Genomic DNA, 16,206 nt, shown 5'->3' with positions numbered 1-16,206 from the left:
ATTTCTATACTTAGAGAATAAGTGGACTAGTTTGCATGGCAGTCATTGTAGTTACTGAACAATAAGCTTTGGGATGGATTAAGCCTGGGATGTTCTGGAGTTGATCCATTTGGCCTCTGCACGGGCCTAAGGGAATGAAGCCTCACCCCAGGCTCTAGTCGGTCCAGCCAGTCATCTAGAGGCCTCAGTATGGCCAAACCAAGCTCTAAAACTGGTCCTTTCTTCAGGACTTGGCCTTCATTCATATTCCCTATAAGCTGCAGTTGGGCTGCACTGCTGGTGCATATACTGTAGCTGACTGGGTGCTAAAGGTATAGAATACATAACATCCTCACCAGCATCAATGAAACACTGAAGGCTTAGGCACAAGCCGCGATGGTGGAAGATGTACACCCACTCGCTAAACGCACTCAAACACACGACACACACAGATCACCCAGATGATCTAGTCCTCAGATGAGGTGAGCTCTCGTCTGTGTGATTGGAATGTGTGAGTGTGTTGTAGGCAGCTCTGGGTGTCGGTGCATAATTCCTAGCTGACAGTCAGAGAGCTGCTGCTGCTGCTCCTGCTGCTGGAGAGAATCTGTCAGGTCATGATGTTGCACGCCGCCATCACCTGAGGAGCAAAAACCCCTCAAAGGATGCAGCACGAGATGCGCTCCGCACTTTAGAGCAAAATCTGAAAGCATGTGCCCACCAACAGATGACTGGCATTCACTTTCATAAGAGCTGATGCCTGAACCAGGCTTGTTCGGACTGGGCGCGCTTTCCAGAAAACTCCTTCTTTTAAGTTAAAAACGGTGGCGTGTTTTATTCTCATTTCTGATCATCTTCAATAGTCCAAGGCTAAGGTTCCTCCTTGTATTACACAGGCATTGCGTTTGGTTGCGCTGCTATTGCACACATCTCAGAAGAAAATGGGCTTCTCGGACTTGATGGCCTTTGTTCATTTTTTGCTAAAGTGCGCCCCCTCGTGGCGAATCGCGGCAGCACTGACAATGAAGACGGTGAAGAGTGTTAATAATGTGTACATGTTAATAATGTTATACAGTTAAAATAATAGAATACTTATATAAATAAAATAAAATCTTTTTATGTCTAGTGAGTTTCAACTCACTAGACATCTTTTACACCACAAAATATTATCACTCTGCTATTATCCGTATTATACTGATACCATTGAATACTAATAAATAAAAGCATATCCGTTTTAGCTTATGCTTTTTAAACATTTTTTATATTTTTTGACGTGTCTGAAAACATGCTTAGTAATACTGTGTTACACAGCAGGGGCAGACGAGGAGCTGCTCTTTTTTGGTAATAACTCTTGAAGAAAGTGTACTTGCCGATTGCGGCCACACGAGGGAGTCGTACGTCTAATGGGAAATAATTCAAGCGTATTTTAGAGTTTTTTTCCTTTAAAAATATCGACATTTATACATTTATATGAGCTAATTTATTTATTTATGAGCTAAAATTAAGAGTCAGGTATATAAACAATTGTTACAGCGCTCTTTCTCTGATAATAATAATAATAATAATAATAATAATAATAATAAACGTTAATTGTTAAGTGTTAATTTCACTATACTAGCTTAACTAATTACAGTTCCCCAATTGCAATTAAGTAAATCAGCCTTTTTAACTGTCCTGAAGTGTATTAGTGATCTAGTTTGGGACTTTACATTTAGTTGGGGGGGGGGGGTTACAAAAGCATTCGAGCTCTATCGTTTCATTGTTTTTATGGTTATTATTGTGTATAAGTGTATTAATAATATTTATTACAGTTCACTGAGTCACTCAGTCCTTGAGGAGTGTTCTGGCTTGACTCTTCTCACTCCCGTTATTCTTGTTGGTGTTTATAGCTGCGTTTACTTCCTTTTACATCCTTTTACATGAGAACAGACTGGGCTCCTCGACCACTCGCCCCTGTCCCCCGGTTAGTCTTTCATGTAGGCTACATGTCGTCCTTATGACTAGTTTCAGTGGGGAAATGCTCCTCCGGTTGTACCGCATTGTGGATTGAGTGTCCTCGTGCGGGTCCTGGGGGGTGTGTTACTGGAGTCCCCTGGCCGTGTGAAAAGGTGATGGCTGGGCGTGTGGATTCCCACAGATGAAAGAGTTTGGAGCGGCTGCTTTATCATGCACAGACTGCTCGGAAATCGAGTGGCGTCTGTGCAGCAGCTCGGAGCCGAGCACTGAGCGACAGAGCCCTCAGATAAAACCGTGCGGAGGCGCAGTGATTGATGCTGTAAAACAGTTTGGAGGCGAATTACAGCCCAGCTCTCAGGACACCATACAGAGTACTGAAGGGTTTTATTTTTTTTATCTAATACCGAGCACTGGCTGTGTGTGGTTGGTGTGAAAGTGGTGTGTGTGTGTGTGTGTGTGTGTGTGTAAGGCATAAACTGCCTGCATTTGATTCATGTTATTATATAATGATGTGGTTTGATGATATATATTGTTATGTGTAATATCTGTGCTGAAGCTTTGAGGAGATGTATAAAGGTAGGAGGAGTGGAACTGTCAGAGATCATATGTAAAGCCCCCTTTATTCCTTTATTCAAATGAAGACACCCCCCCCCCCCTCCACACCAACCAACCCAGCCCCCGTTCTGGTTTATTGCAATAAAGCATAGAACAGAGTGAAAAGCGGATTTTACGCGTGTGAACTTCGATGGAAATTACTTTTTCCAAGTCGTTAACTCCTTTATGCTCTCTCTCTCTCTCCCTCCCTCTCTCTCTCTCTCTCTCATGCTATCAAGGCTGTGGCTTTTTGTTCTGCAAGAATCCCCAGATGAATGAATATTTAACGCACAAACGTATCCGGCTTTTTCTACACTGACAAACATCCTAATCCACTGAGGAGGACATTATCACCCCCCCAGTTTCTCAGCTCCAGCCTGCTCTCGTGTGCTGCCCTCTGTTTCCCTCCACACGGCTTTCCCTGCTTTCTTTCCGCTACACTTTCATTCTAAACTTCAGCTCCACCCTGTTAAAGTAGACCTATTTTGCTTCCCACCTGTTTTCCGATTTAAAAAACCCGCCTCCAGTGCTAAGATTGGCTGACGGTTCACGCGGCTGCGCTAGGATTGGCGGACGGTTTGTGTGTATAAACCGCTAACCAATCAGAACACGGGACGTAACAACGCAAACAGGGATTCTAGAATGAGAATCAGAACTCTGCTGGCCAATCAGGGCGAAGGCAGCGTGACAGTCCTGGCCAGTGTATCGCTCGGAGGGGCGGGGCTTGTCTAAATACGGGTGGGATAAACAAAGCCAGCGCGTAAAAGCATGTGCAGAGAGGAGAGTAGAAGTGAGTTACTGGGAGACGGGATCAGAGCAGCGTGAGGCTGAAGTGTCAGGAGTGCTAATCCCCATGTTAATGCAGCGCTTAGCTTTTTAATCGCCTGCGTTTTTAACACTTCTGTCACTCCGTTTCAAAGAGCACTCTAACTTCCAAGGATCTGCACTTTTACTAATTTATTTCCTTATTTTTTGGCTTTATTTTTGTTTGAGATCAGATGGCACGGCCTCTGAGTGTTTAAGTGCTGCACAGCAAGTCTGTATTTTGGTAGCAAAGTTAGTCCGAGAGCTAACCCTACATCGATGCTGCACCAGCAGAAGTTTTGTTGACTGTAGTCAAGTCTGGAGGCTGATCCCCCAGTGAACCGGTGGTCTATAACGTCCTGCCTGTTCCCCCCCAGAGGATCGCCTTGAGCTGGACGGAGAGGGATGGATGCGAGCCAGAGCCTGCGCTTCATCCTCACCATCACACTCCTCGCCTGCAGCTCTCAGAGACTGGCGCACGCGAACTCGTGGTGGTAAGATCATGCACGCACGCTTCTATCAGTCAAACACAAGCTAGACAAGATTGCATGAAGGGTTTGCTTTCACGTGTGATAAGACTTCTGTTCTGGCCCGTTGGCCCGTGGCTGCGAGTGAAACTCTGCTTTAGAGGCACTGAGAACAAATGTGGAGGCTTTTGTCACAATATTTACCCTGCGGCCCAAATGGTCAGCCTGTTTGTAAATAAGGACAGCAGCAGCACCCAACAGGACGCGTCTTGACCTTGCGTGTGGACTTTAGGAAGAGCTGCGCTCACAGTTGGAGGTGAGGTTAGGCGGCTAGGTGTGTAGAGAAGCCTAAAAGCATCTTCAGGTCAAAGTAGTCTTTAGAAGAGATCTTAAAAAAATGAATAGTGCATCTGGGTTTGTTTATGTCGTATTTTCTCATTTCTTTAGACTGCTGGAAGTGAGAAAAAATTACTGTACATTATATTGTCTCATAAACATTTAAGAAAACGTGAGATACGTATTTAAAACACACAGAAGAATTACAAATAGATTAAAAAAATTAAAATAAAAAAGTCACTGTCCACCTCTGCTTATGGAGAATATTAAAACCGACGCTGGTTTCAATAGCCAATGAAAAGTCTCATTTTAGTGCGTACATTTGCATAAAAACATCCTTAATATTTCTCGTTAATATTGAAAATAAAAAAGAAAGAAAACTACGTGATTATTTTTTTTAAGATTACAAAAATGCTTGATATTAACCATAAATAAGTAAAAAAAAAAAAAAAGATTTTAATTGGCCAATTAAAACTCTCGGTCTGTAGCTTTATTTGCATATAAAATAAGCAGCAAACGTAATACAACTTTTGAAAGTGTTAAAAGGTTAAAAAAAGACCCGTTAGGCTGAATGTAAACATTGTTATATGCTACATGTGTGGATTGTGGGGAGTTAATCGTGTATTTTGTTGGTTAACAGTTGAAAATAGTTGAGCTGTAGCCTCATTAAGGTGTTGTTTGAAAGCTAAGCCGCTAAAATGCTGTGTCATGGCGCAGGTCTTTAGCCATGAACCCCATCCAGAGGCCGGAGATGTACATCATCGGAGCCCAGCCGCTGTGCAGCCAGCTCACGGGCCTGTCCCAGGGCCAGAGGAAGCTGTGCCAGCTCTACCAGGACCACATGGTGTACATCGGCGAGGGGGCCAAGACTGGCATCAAGGAGTGCCAGTACCAGTTCAGACAGAGGCGGTGGAACTGCAGCACGGTGGACAACACGTCCGTGTTCGGCCGGGTCATGCAGATAGGTGAGTGAGGGATGCTGAGGTCAAGCTCACTTCTACAGGATCGAGCGGGGTCGCCGGCCGAGCCACCGCGGCTGGTCATTTCTCACTATCTATCTATCTCTCTCTCGATTTCTGAATCGATAAGGGAATGTAGAATTGCGCGCAGACAAAGGGCCATCTTCGCTTACAGCAGCAATTGAGTGTGAGTTCCGCTCGGCAGTGCAATGAGGTGTAAGAGAGCCCCCTCTGCCCCACAGCCCCCCCTCAGCTCAGGGCTCTTGGTGTGGAGGTGCTAGGCGAGCCATTGTCCTTTTCAAATGCAGCCCCGCCATGACACGGGCTCGGCAGATCCGGGCTTTCTGTTTGAAGTCTCGCACCAAAGGCCAATAAAAACGGCCCTGTGCGTCGAGGAGGCGCAGCGGAGGAATGTGGGCGCGCGCACACACACACATAGTCGGTTTATGGGGGGCGAGATTAGTGTGTTTGGGTACCAAGTTGACCAGTGCTTTTGAATTTCAATGAAAGCTTACAGAGTAGATTGTCTGGACTTCTTTATGTGTACCTGTAGGGGATCAGGTGGTGTGTTAGATACTACTACCTGTAGGGGATCAGTGTGTTAGATATTACAGGTAAGTGTCTCAGGTGTATGTGAGACCCTGTGAATGGGACAGCGCAGGACATATGGCATAGTGCGTTATCTATTATATGCAAATGAATGATAAATATGCTATTAATGAGAATTTTGCAGATTTTATATTAATATAATATATGATATGATATTAAGTGGCAATAATTAGGGTCCAAGCACTATGCACCGTTATTGAGCCAGCAGAGCACAAGTGATGGGTAATGCTTTTTGAATTTTTGGACATGACCTAAATTTGCATAGACGTTGAACTACAGCGTTCTGAATAGCACTTAGCAATTAGCCATGTCATTTTGGCTCAGTGTGAACCAGAATTCACCAGACGTTTTATGGTAAAACACACTGCAATTAAGTTTGCATCTAGGTACGATGTAGCCAGCCCTTGTAGGATCATGCATTAGGTCATACGGGAGAGTGTTTGATATAGTGAGTGTATTGTGAAATTGTGGGACAGAGTGTTTGATCTTAAGGCAGACAAAATATATTATCTCCTTAAACTTCAATTTAAGTAAAAGGGGGTCACAGCATATAAAATATGGGTATATCACATATCTTACACCTGTTTATAAATGTTAAAAAGAATCCACTGGTAAAAATCAACTCAAATGAAAATAAACTAGACTTTCTTAAAGGGGCGCTAATTTTACCTAATGGCCCATAATCCCTTTACTTGGAGACCATGATGGTTTGGACATCTTGCGTATAGCGATGTGGCATTAAAAGGCCCGTGCAGGACAGACTTCCGTTATTAATGCCGAGCTGTTAGGCACTTGTAGGAAGTGCTTAAATACAGTTGTGCATGTGCCGTTGAGTTATGTGAAAGCTGCATTCCAGATGCTTGATACACGGATGGAAACGCACCAGGTAGCATGTGCGTGGCAGATGTGAAAATATGCGAGAGCGGATTTATATAAAGCTCACGCCTCTGTGGCAGGAAACCCCTGCAGACCGTGTCGCTGTTTTCCTCGCCTCATATGAAGACTACTAACCTGTCGGCCCTTCGTACTTACTCTCCCATGACTCATCTAATTGAAGACTTCAGATTGCGCCATATAGCGGACTCCGCACATGCTCTTTTTTCCACATTTTGAGAATGTTCCGATGGCCACCACTAATCCAATGTGATACTGGTAAATACTTAATTGGTGAAAAATGCATTGTTCATTGTTGAGTTTTTAATAAGCCAAAGAAATCTGGCTCTCTGCTGTCTTTGACAACTACACCAAGCCTTGTGATCATGTGCAGATGGATACATGTGGCGTATAGATCTCTATGTTCTTCGGGGCTAGAGGGAATATAAGTAATACAGCTGTGTAACGACTGTGAATGGAGTAAGACAGGCACAATGAGTAGGCTTGTTGCAGATATTGGTTAGTGTTTTTTTTAACTTAGCCGCATCCAGTGTGAGGAGATCATAAGTTCAAATCCCAGCAAGGGCTCAGCGCTCCATTGTTTAAAGCCTCCCAGTCTGGGGACATTATGTAATAGGAGGAGTTCTAACCTACAGATGGGAATAAACAGTAAACAGATTAAAGCGGAGAAACACTGACTAAACATCTTGTCGAAGAATTAAGCAATTTCAGCCATAGGACATTTACAGGAGTTTTGAGGCTCAACAAGATGCAGAACTAAATACTGGGAGTTAGGAGAACCTTTGTCTAAACTAAGTTGAGTCAACTCAAAAAACCCTCTCTGGTCACAGTGACTTTATGGCTAATGTGTGTTTTGCTGTGTTCTCCAGGCAGCAGAGAAACTGCATTCACCTACGCCATCAGCGCTGCGGGAGTCGTGAACGCAGTGAGCCGGGCGTGCCGGGAGGGTGAGCTGTCCACCTGCGGCTGCAGCAGAGCGGCCCGGCCCAGAGACTTGCCCCGGGACTGGCTGTGGGGTGGCTGCGGAGACAATGTCAACTATGGCTACCGTTTCGCTAGGGAATTTGTCGACGCACGAGAGCGGGAGAAGAACTATCCCCGAGGCTCCATAGAGCATGCACGCACGCTTATGAACCTGCAGAACAATGAAGCTGGGAGGATGGTAAGCGATTGAACTCATCTATGCACACATTGACAAATGTATGATAGTGACATTTTTAATATATTTCTATAATATATAATATATCGAAGTATATTTGTCACATACATAGTCATACAAAGTACAACTGGGTCTTTGTATTGGCAAGAACTTGGCAATACAATATGTATATATATTGCAACACTGTATATAGGTCATATATTGCAATTTTTCAATTTTTATAGTATAATAGTATAAAAAAAATAGTATAAAAACACACCATCATATGCAAGAAATCACAATCATATATTTTCTGCATATGTTTTAGCCCTTGAAAGAACCGTATGTTAGAGTAAGCAGGAACAATAGCATCTATCCTCTATTGACCCAGGAGGACGTCCCAAATACACACTGGTCCTAGGCACAGCACTGCCAGAGACTCAGTGGTGTTTCAGTTTTATGGGGGAAAGATGCTGGGCTTAGAAACCTGAGTGGGGTTTAAACACAAACTAGTTTGTTTGGTGTACGTTTTCAAGTGTGACTGAAGCCGACGGTCAGCCCACACGTCTCTTATAGCCCAGGACAGGCACATCAACACTCTAGCTATGGAATGTGTTTGTTTGTGTCTTGTGTTTATGTGAGTGTGTGTGTGTGTGAGTAGTGGCCTATTAGCCTGAGCCAGAGGGAGAAATAATTTACTGGAAGTGACCAAATGGCCTCTGCACCAAGCTAATGCCCTTGGAGTCTGGTCAGGGTCAGGAGGTCAAAGCACATTCCGTTACGAGTCCACGGCCAGGCTCTTTACCCAGATTTAGCCAGGACACTTTCAACATGAAGCATCTCCCTCTTCCCTGTAATTACACCTCTCAGACTTTGTTTAGTAAAGAACTGGATTAACTGAGGGTCCTTTCCATGTCAGTGAAACCTATTACATCACAGTATATAACATATTTAACAGAAATATAACAGAAAGACAAAATTATATTGATGGTATAAAGTGTGCAAATTCATGTGCAGTACGTCTTACTTTTAGCAATAACTGTATTTATGTAATGGTAATGTGGACAGTTTATTCATATTTATTACATGTATTCATGTAAGAGTAGAGGGGTTAGTTGGGCGATATGACCTCAAATCAATATTACAAATTATTGAACACTGAATTGAACACATCTCAGTTATGATTATCAAAATGATCAACAGGTACTAAGCTCAGGGTTCCCACATGTCCTGAAAGGTCCTGGTAATAGTAGTGAGATCCTGGACACATACATACACTAGCATACACGAGCACCAGTGTTTTACAGTGTTTAACCTTAAAAACCCTGTAAAATCACTAACCATATTTTCAGTCTGTGTACCTTCCATACTAGTTTCATAGAAGATCCTAACAAGGTAATTAACCTTAAGCCTCAAGTTAGGGGAAAGTCATTTTAGACCTGCTGCTACTGAATAGGCTCAATGAGACGACTGTATGTCCTTTGTTACAAGTAGCCCCTGTTTGTTGATTTCTTTGATCTACTGCATGTCAGAGGAAGAAAAGTCTCTGAATTCCCTGGCCAGTCTCTTTGTGTGTCTGCGTGTAGGGGTGCCTGACCAGAGGCAACTACAGCCTTTTGATGCTCTCAGGTGGGTGTAAAAGCACAGGGCTGTCCTTATGGTCTTTGCTGAGTCCCACTGCAGAATGTCAGCGGTTGCTGCCGCAGCTCCAGGCCAGCCAGGAATGCGCTCTGGGTTGTCCTGCGCTAACGGGCAGGCTGCGCCCCGATGGCCGTCAGTGCGATCCCGAGTGCTTTTCACAGTGACACACAGCGTCATAAAAAGTCCATTTGCCTGCTGATGTGGGTGCGGACTGCGGCGGAGCTCCCTGTGTTTGTTTTTAGCCAGATGAGCTTGTTTAAGGTGTTTACAGAAGAGAAGGCCTCTCTCCAGGTTATGGCACTCCCCAGCAGCTCCGGCTCTCCAGGTGAGGAGGTCAAGGCCTGGACGAGTCCTGTGGAGGGAGGCGGGGGGATGCCCCCTGATGTCTGATTCTGAATAGGAACCATTTTAAACTAGTATAGACCGAAGTATCAGTAAGGCCTAATGTTAAGGGTTCTGCTTATAGTGCTGGAGAAACTGTGTCCGACTTTCTGTGTCTGTCTGTCTCTCACTCTCTTTGCATGGAGGGTGGAGCACACACTCTCTAACAACTTGAAAGGTGTTCATCTACATACAAGAGTCACTTATGGTGAATAAGAAACATATTTGCTAACCACTAAGTCTGGAAATTCTGTAAAGCTTGAAAATGTAGAGATTTTTTGTCTAGTCATGGAAACTCCTGGAAAGTGAGAAAAACGCAAAAATGTCTTGGAAATATTAGTAAGATTCTAGAAAAAGGTGAGCTATTGAGCCACTAAGATTGCATATTTTAGCTGATGATGACCTGTTTATTGTCAGTTTGTCATGTGGACAGATAGACCAGCATCATGTCATACAGTGTTAATATGTTTATTGTATAAAAATAAGTGTTTAGTGGTCTGAGACACCATTTCAGCATGTTTATGGACATAATACTGTAGGACGTAACACATATTTCAAGGTTTCATTTAAAAGACACCAAAGGAAGTGTTTTTACACCCTTAAAAATAGAGGTGCTACAAAGAGTTCTTTGAGAGGGTATTTGTAAAGTTAGAAGTCAATGTGTTTTTTAGGCTTAACTGCATTATTTTTGTGAGTTTAATGGAAAAGAGCCTAGAATAGCAAAACAATACTGAATCAGTGAACAATTAAGAGTACGGATACATCTACGCACATCTACGCGTGACCTCTCTCCAACCCTTTGCTTTTCTTCTCTGTGAAGAGTTATTGGCTGCCGGGTCGATGAAGAGAAGCTTTTATTGTTGTCTTTTTTCCCTCTTTTTTTCTTTCTTGGGCTGCCCTCACCCTCAGTGGAGGAAGAGGGTGACCCCAGGGCGGGCGTGGAGAGGGCGTGGTGCGGCGCCGTTTCATGCGCCCGTTGCCCCAGGCGACCCCCTCCGCTCTTTGCTGGCGGCTCTTTTTTTTGCTGGGCTTGTTTGCCAGAGATTTGTCTTGCGTGGAGAGGCTTAGTGCTGGCAGGCTTTTGTGCAGGTGACAGAAGCGTATCGTGGGGAATAGATATAGCCTCCCTGATGCCTCTCAGCTCATAGCTAGGAGGGTTGGGGGGGGTGCATCGGCAAGGGATAGTGTGTGTAGATAGTGTGCGGTTACGGCTCCGTGGGTCACAAAAGCCGCTGGCGAAGGTTAGGCCACTGCCACACAAATCAAGTGGAGCAGAGCTGTTACACACCAACAGCAAAACATACACACACACACTCATGCATACTAAGCAAACATCCTCACTTTTATACCTGCATAGTTTTGCACACACAAGCTAGATTGCACAGCAAGGGGAAAGAGTAGCACTGCAGACCTGTGTTGTGGTTATGTGCAGCTGTGTAAAATATCAGTATCACAGTGACTGTCAAACAAAATTCTAATAATAATAGCAATATTAACGTGCTGTAAAGTATTCACAGTATTGTAATTGGGATAGTTTTGAGTATACTACAGTTTTATAATATAGGATATAATAGCTATAGTTTGCCTGAAATTAATTAGACAAAAATATTATAAATAAAAATAAATAAATAAATGAGAAATGTTCGATAGACTGAATCGAGCTAATTCAAGTGCGCTTGAATAAAATTTGCTGTTCAGTTAACTTACTAATAGCAATAATTTTGTATATATATTTTATTCATTTAGGAATCATAGAGATGTTTGAATCAAGCAAATTCAACGTATCACTTTATTCCGTGTGGATTTGGCAGATCATCTCTGTCAAAACATCCCTTTAACAAGCCTGTAAAAATGACAGAAAGATCTAATTCAGGATCTGCTTTATAATTATGGTTATGTGACGAGCTGTTTTTCACCATACTATAAATAAATACTATAAAACATCCAGTGCTTAAAATGTCTTTATACAGCTGCTAACCCTTTAAATCTCTCTGCATAGTATCTATACTTCTTTTACTCTCATAACTAAACTAAACAGCACAATTAGCATCAATTTCACAAACCCTATAATAGAACCCTGTGGGACCCCAAAAATAGTGGACAGATCATTCATAATATTAACAAACAAAAATCTCTTTTGCTTTATCTAGCCTTCAACTTAGTTTTCAGTTTCCATTGATGGGCTTCTTACGAGATATGAGAAGTACAGAATATTCCCATCAAGCATCTTTCGTACCATTTCTGTTAACAGTCAGTGTAAAAGAAAAAAATTGGAAGTGTAAATGTACTTTTTCTGGTAGATAGGTAATGATACGACTGTGGACTATCTTGGACTTGAACACCCAAAGCATAAAGAAGCCTGAGGAATTGCGAGAGACATGCAATTCGGTTGTAAGAGAGGAAGACCTGGGTTTGTTTATTTGAGCTCCACTTTCCCGGGCTGCTCTTATCTGCGCACCTTTAGGGCCGTTTGTTTACCCCTGCCGGTCCCCCACCCCAGCCGGCCCCAGCCCTGTCTGAGCATGCTCCATTGTGCCAATGCCCAAGACCGTGTCCTTTCTCTGCACCAATGAGCCTGACTGTCTGTCACACCATGAGAATGAGGGGTGGGGGGTTGGAGGGGGAGGTGGAGGGGTGAGAAAGGAACAAGGAAGAGACAGATCGAAAAAAGTGAAAGAGGGAATCGTGAGGAAAATCTGCTATTTTCACACAGTTCTGGTTCAGCAGGGTCTGATGGAATGTACTGGAGTTAATGGATGTATGTGCGTGGTGTGGGTATGTACATGTATATGTGCGTGCCTATGGCAGGTGGGCAGACTGGTATGCAGGTAGGACGGTGTTTTGACAGAGAATGTATTACAAAGTGCTAAAACTCAGTCTTCACTCTCTTTCGGCAAGCAGGTAAGAGGGAGTGGCATCAGCAGCTGTCAGTCGGTGGGGAGGGGGTCGCAGCACCTCTGTAAAAAGGCGCCTGTTAAACCACCGTCTCGCATGAGGTGTTAAAGGGAGGTGCTAGGCCAGGGGCCCTGGTGAAGAAAGAGACTGCAAATGATTGAAAGACAGGGGGAGAGAGAGAGATCCCTTTGATATTCCAATGTTCGGGAGACTGCAGAGTCACAAAGACACAGTAAAGGAGCGTTAAGCATGTGCTCTGTGCCATGTATGTGTGTGTGTGTTGAAGGCCGGGAAGGCTTTAAGTATGGAAAACAGATGAAACTTTTGTTCAACAGGTGTGCGTTCAACTGATGTTTTCTACTGCAGTACTCTGGCGGCCTGGTTCATGGCATGTGAGCAGGATTTATACATGGGGGGGGACGTTTTTCCACCTCATTACCATGCCAGAGTTAGCTGTAAAAGCAAGCCTTTGATTTGGGCAGCCCCTTGTTGATAAATGCAGTTAAAGTGATAGAAGAAAATACACAATCTATACATTAGTTATCAACTATTAGTTAAGCGCAGCAATACTTGAAATGTCTCTCTATTGATTCAGCTGGGGTTTCCGTGAATATAATTGGCAGGAAGTTCACTCTCGGCACACGTGGGGCTCACTGTGTGTTCTAGAACAGAATGACTATTCATCCCATTGTTCTCCAAATGCTCTCATTGCCACCCTCTGTTTGTTAAGAGACTGTAAACTCCAAAGGCCCCTGGAGGGCTCTGCCAGCTTCAAAAACGACTCCGCTACCTACAGAACCAGTGTAGTGAAGCTCCATGGCCTCTAGAGGGCAGCGCTGTTCAAGAAAAGCAATTTCGGTTCCCTGAGCCTTGTGGGGTTTTTTTTTTGTTGTTGCTGTTCTTCCAACTTCAACCAAGTGTGCAAATCTCTCCTTGGTCTTTTACAAAGTCCATGTAGTTCCTTTCACTTGTTTTAGCATCTCTGATACATTTCATGTTTGGTGGTTGTGGGCAGATTTTTTTTTGTTGCATAGGCTACACAAGCTACAGTACCAGTCAATCCTCTTAAAAACAGTTGATCCAGATGCCAGGGTCATCATATGTCTGTTTTTTAAAAATAGGACACTGGGAACACACTGGTATCCACTGGAGATTGGATGCTGCAGTCAGAGGGGGTTCAAGTAGGCCTAAGTCGTAGCCTTAATAGCCTGTATAACCAAATGATCTCCTTTCAGTTCAACTTACAACTTGGGCCTATTTGAAACCACCAGCCACGACATACCAGTGTCCTGTTTTCACCTTAGCATTTGGATCAAATGTTTTTTTAAGACGATGATCAGCACACTTGAACCTGGTGTATCCATCTTGGGCCGGTACCCTGTATCTGGGTGCGCTTTTGACGCTACAGGACAATATATTAAACACTTGGTTAACATTAATAAAGTAAAAAAAATAAAGCAAGTAAAATACTTTTATTTATATTGTAAGAATATACAACTTTTTTAAAACAAAAAGACACCTGATGGTCTTATTGTCTGTACAGCTGCAGTCCAGTGCAACCATATGACATCATTGCAGTGTGTTAATAGAGATATTTATATATATGGAAACTAGGCTGCAAAAACAGTGACAAAAACAAACACACATTCCTATTTATATTACAACAGGTTAGTCCTCACATTCATGCTGAGTAATGAGTTTGAGGAGTCAGGCGAGCAACAGTACCAGGCAGCCAATCAAAAGAGTCAGTCATAGTTAAAGGCAAAGCAACAAAAAAGTCTCTCTAATTTAAGGTATAAGGAGTGGGTGGAGAATGGTCACATAAATAAGGGGTATAATTTTAAAATAAAGTCACCACTTTATTGACACAGCACAGCAGTGATCTACATTTAACCCATCCATGGCAGTGCACACATACATTAGTGAGCAATTATAGCTCCCACACACAAACACTAAAGACACTGTGAGCACACACACATACCTCAGCACCCAGTGAGCACAAGGCCTTGCTCCAGGGCACCTCAGCCATAAATGTTGACTTTCTTTCATGCCAGTCTAGCGGATCAAACTGGTGACCTTCTAGTCTCAAGCCTAATTCTCTTACCTTTAGGCCTCGGCTGCCCCCATGGTTGACAATATTTAGAATTTGATTAGATAGAATACAGTGATCTGTTCAGAGTATCTGAAACTGTGACTTACATTAATTACTATTTATATGTAATGTCTGATCATTTATAGTATCCCAGTTTAATTCTCTAGCAGGCAGCTAACAAGCTGGTCGCCATACAGGGAAAACAAGAGGTTCTGAGAAAAATGTAGAATGCTGAATGAAATTTGCAGCATATCTCCATGTTCTTCATCTCTCCCCTCCAGGCGGTTTACAACCTGGCGAATGTGGCATGCAAGTGCCATGGCGTGTCAGGCTCCTGCAGCCTGAAGACGTGCTGGCTGCAGCTGGCTGACTTCCGGCGTGTGGGCGAGTTCCTCAAGGAGAAGTATGACAGTGCAGCCGCCATGCGCATCAACCGTCGTGGCAAGCTGGAGCAGGTCAACAACCGCTTCAACCCTCCCACGAGCGAGGACCTGGTGTACATCGACCCGAGCCCGGACTACTGCCTGCGCAACGAGAGCACCGGCTCGCTGGGCACTCAAGGTCGTCTCTGCAACAAGACCTCAGAGGGCATGGACGGCTGCGAGCTGATGTGCTGCGGCCGCGGCTACGACCAGTTCAAGACCTACAAGCACGAGCGCTGCCACTGCAAGTTCCACTGGTGCTGCTACGTCAAGTGCAAGCGCTGCACGTCGCTGGTCGACCAGTTCGTCTGCAAGTAGCCCCAGAGGCCCTCAGGGCCCTAGGGACGCACTAAACAAGGAGTTGGTGGGGGGGGGGGAGGTGGGGGCAGGACCTTCTTGGGCTCAGAAAAAAAGGACTGAGCAAAATGTACTAAGACTGTGATAATAAATATTAAGAAAATTTAAAATATGTAATTATGTATAAGCGTGTGGTGAATGGTAATTTAATGAAGTTCACTCGAGAACCGAAAAAGAGGTGGAACGTCTAGAACTTCTAGAAGGGGTCAGAGGAGTGTGAATGTGGTGGTGTTGTTTGTCCTCTTTCCCTCGGTAGCGTCTCACGTGGGCCCAGCTCAGCTGATCGCATAATCAGTTTGACACTCTGCTCTTGATGATTCTTCTCTTGAGAAACTGGAGATGACCTTTTGAACTCTCATAGCGCGTGCTGCCCTGCCTGCTCCCCTCCCGTGGACTCTCTCCACCTTTCCTGTATTAGAGCTCTTAAAACCCTTGCGCCGCACAGTGACCTCGGGCGAGCACGGTGGAATTTGGAACAGTGGGATGTTCGATGATGTAATGTCGACCTGTGAAATGTGTGTTGCTGCGCCCTTTGAGGTCCAAGAATGCTTCCTTCCAGAGCCGCGGAGATCTCCTCAAGACGAGAAGGGATTTCAAGAAGAGATTCCTGTCAAAAGACAGTGTGTCAAGTGTGTTAGGGGACTGTTCTCCAAAGCATTTTAACTTCAAGTAACATCTTGTCTAC

The 16,206-nt window shown here is 44.0% G+C and overlaps 1 protein-coding gene across 2 annotated transcripts in view; it reads left to right on the top strand.

The window, feature by feature from the left end:
* The window catches only part of wnt5b (wingless-type MMTV integration site family, member 5b), a 104,744-nt gene extending 89,262 nt beyond the window's left edge, over window positions 1–15,482 (top strand). For both annotated transcript variants that reach the window (XM_072673916.1, XM_072673917.1), the window contains exons 3-6: window positions 3,708–3,824; window positions 4,851–5,098; window positions 7,465–7,757; window positions 15,024–15,482. In XM_072673916.1, the coding sequence (XP_072530017.1) occupies window positions 3,736–3,824; window positions 4,851–5,098; window positions 7,465–7,757; window positions 15,024–15,482 (1,089 nt within the window). In that variant the 5' untranslated portion in view covers window positions 3,708–3,735. The remainder of the gene's footprint in view (window positions 1–3,707; window positions 3,825–4,850; window positions 5,099–7,464; window positions 7,758–15,023) is intronic.
* Window positions 15,483–16,206: the final 724 nt, after the last annotated feature.

The sequence above is a fragment of the Salminus brasiliensis genome, chromosome 2 (genome assembly GCF_030463535.1).
Source record: "Salminus brasiliensis chromosome 2, fSalBra1.hap2, whole genome shotgun sequence".
NCBI lineage: Eukaryota > Metazoa > Chordata > Actinopteri > Characiformes > Bryconidae > Salminus > Salminus brasiliensis.
This window is presented reverse-complemented; position numbering and strand designations above follow the sequence as displayed.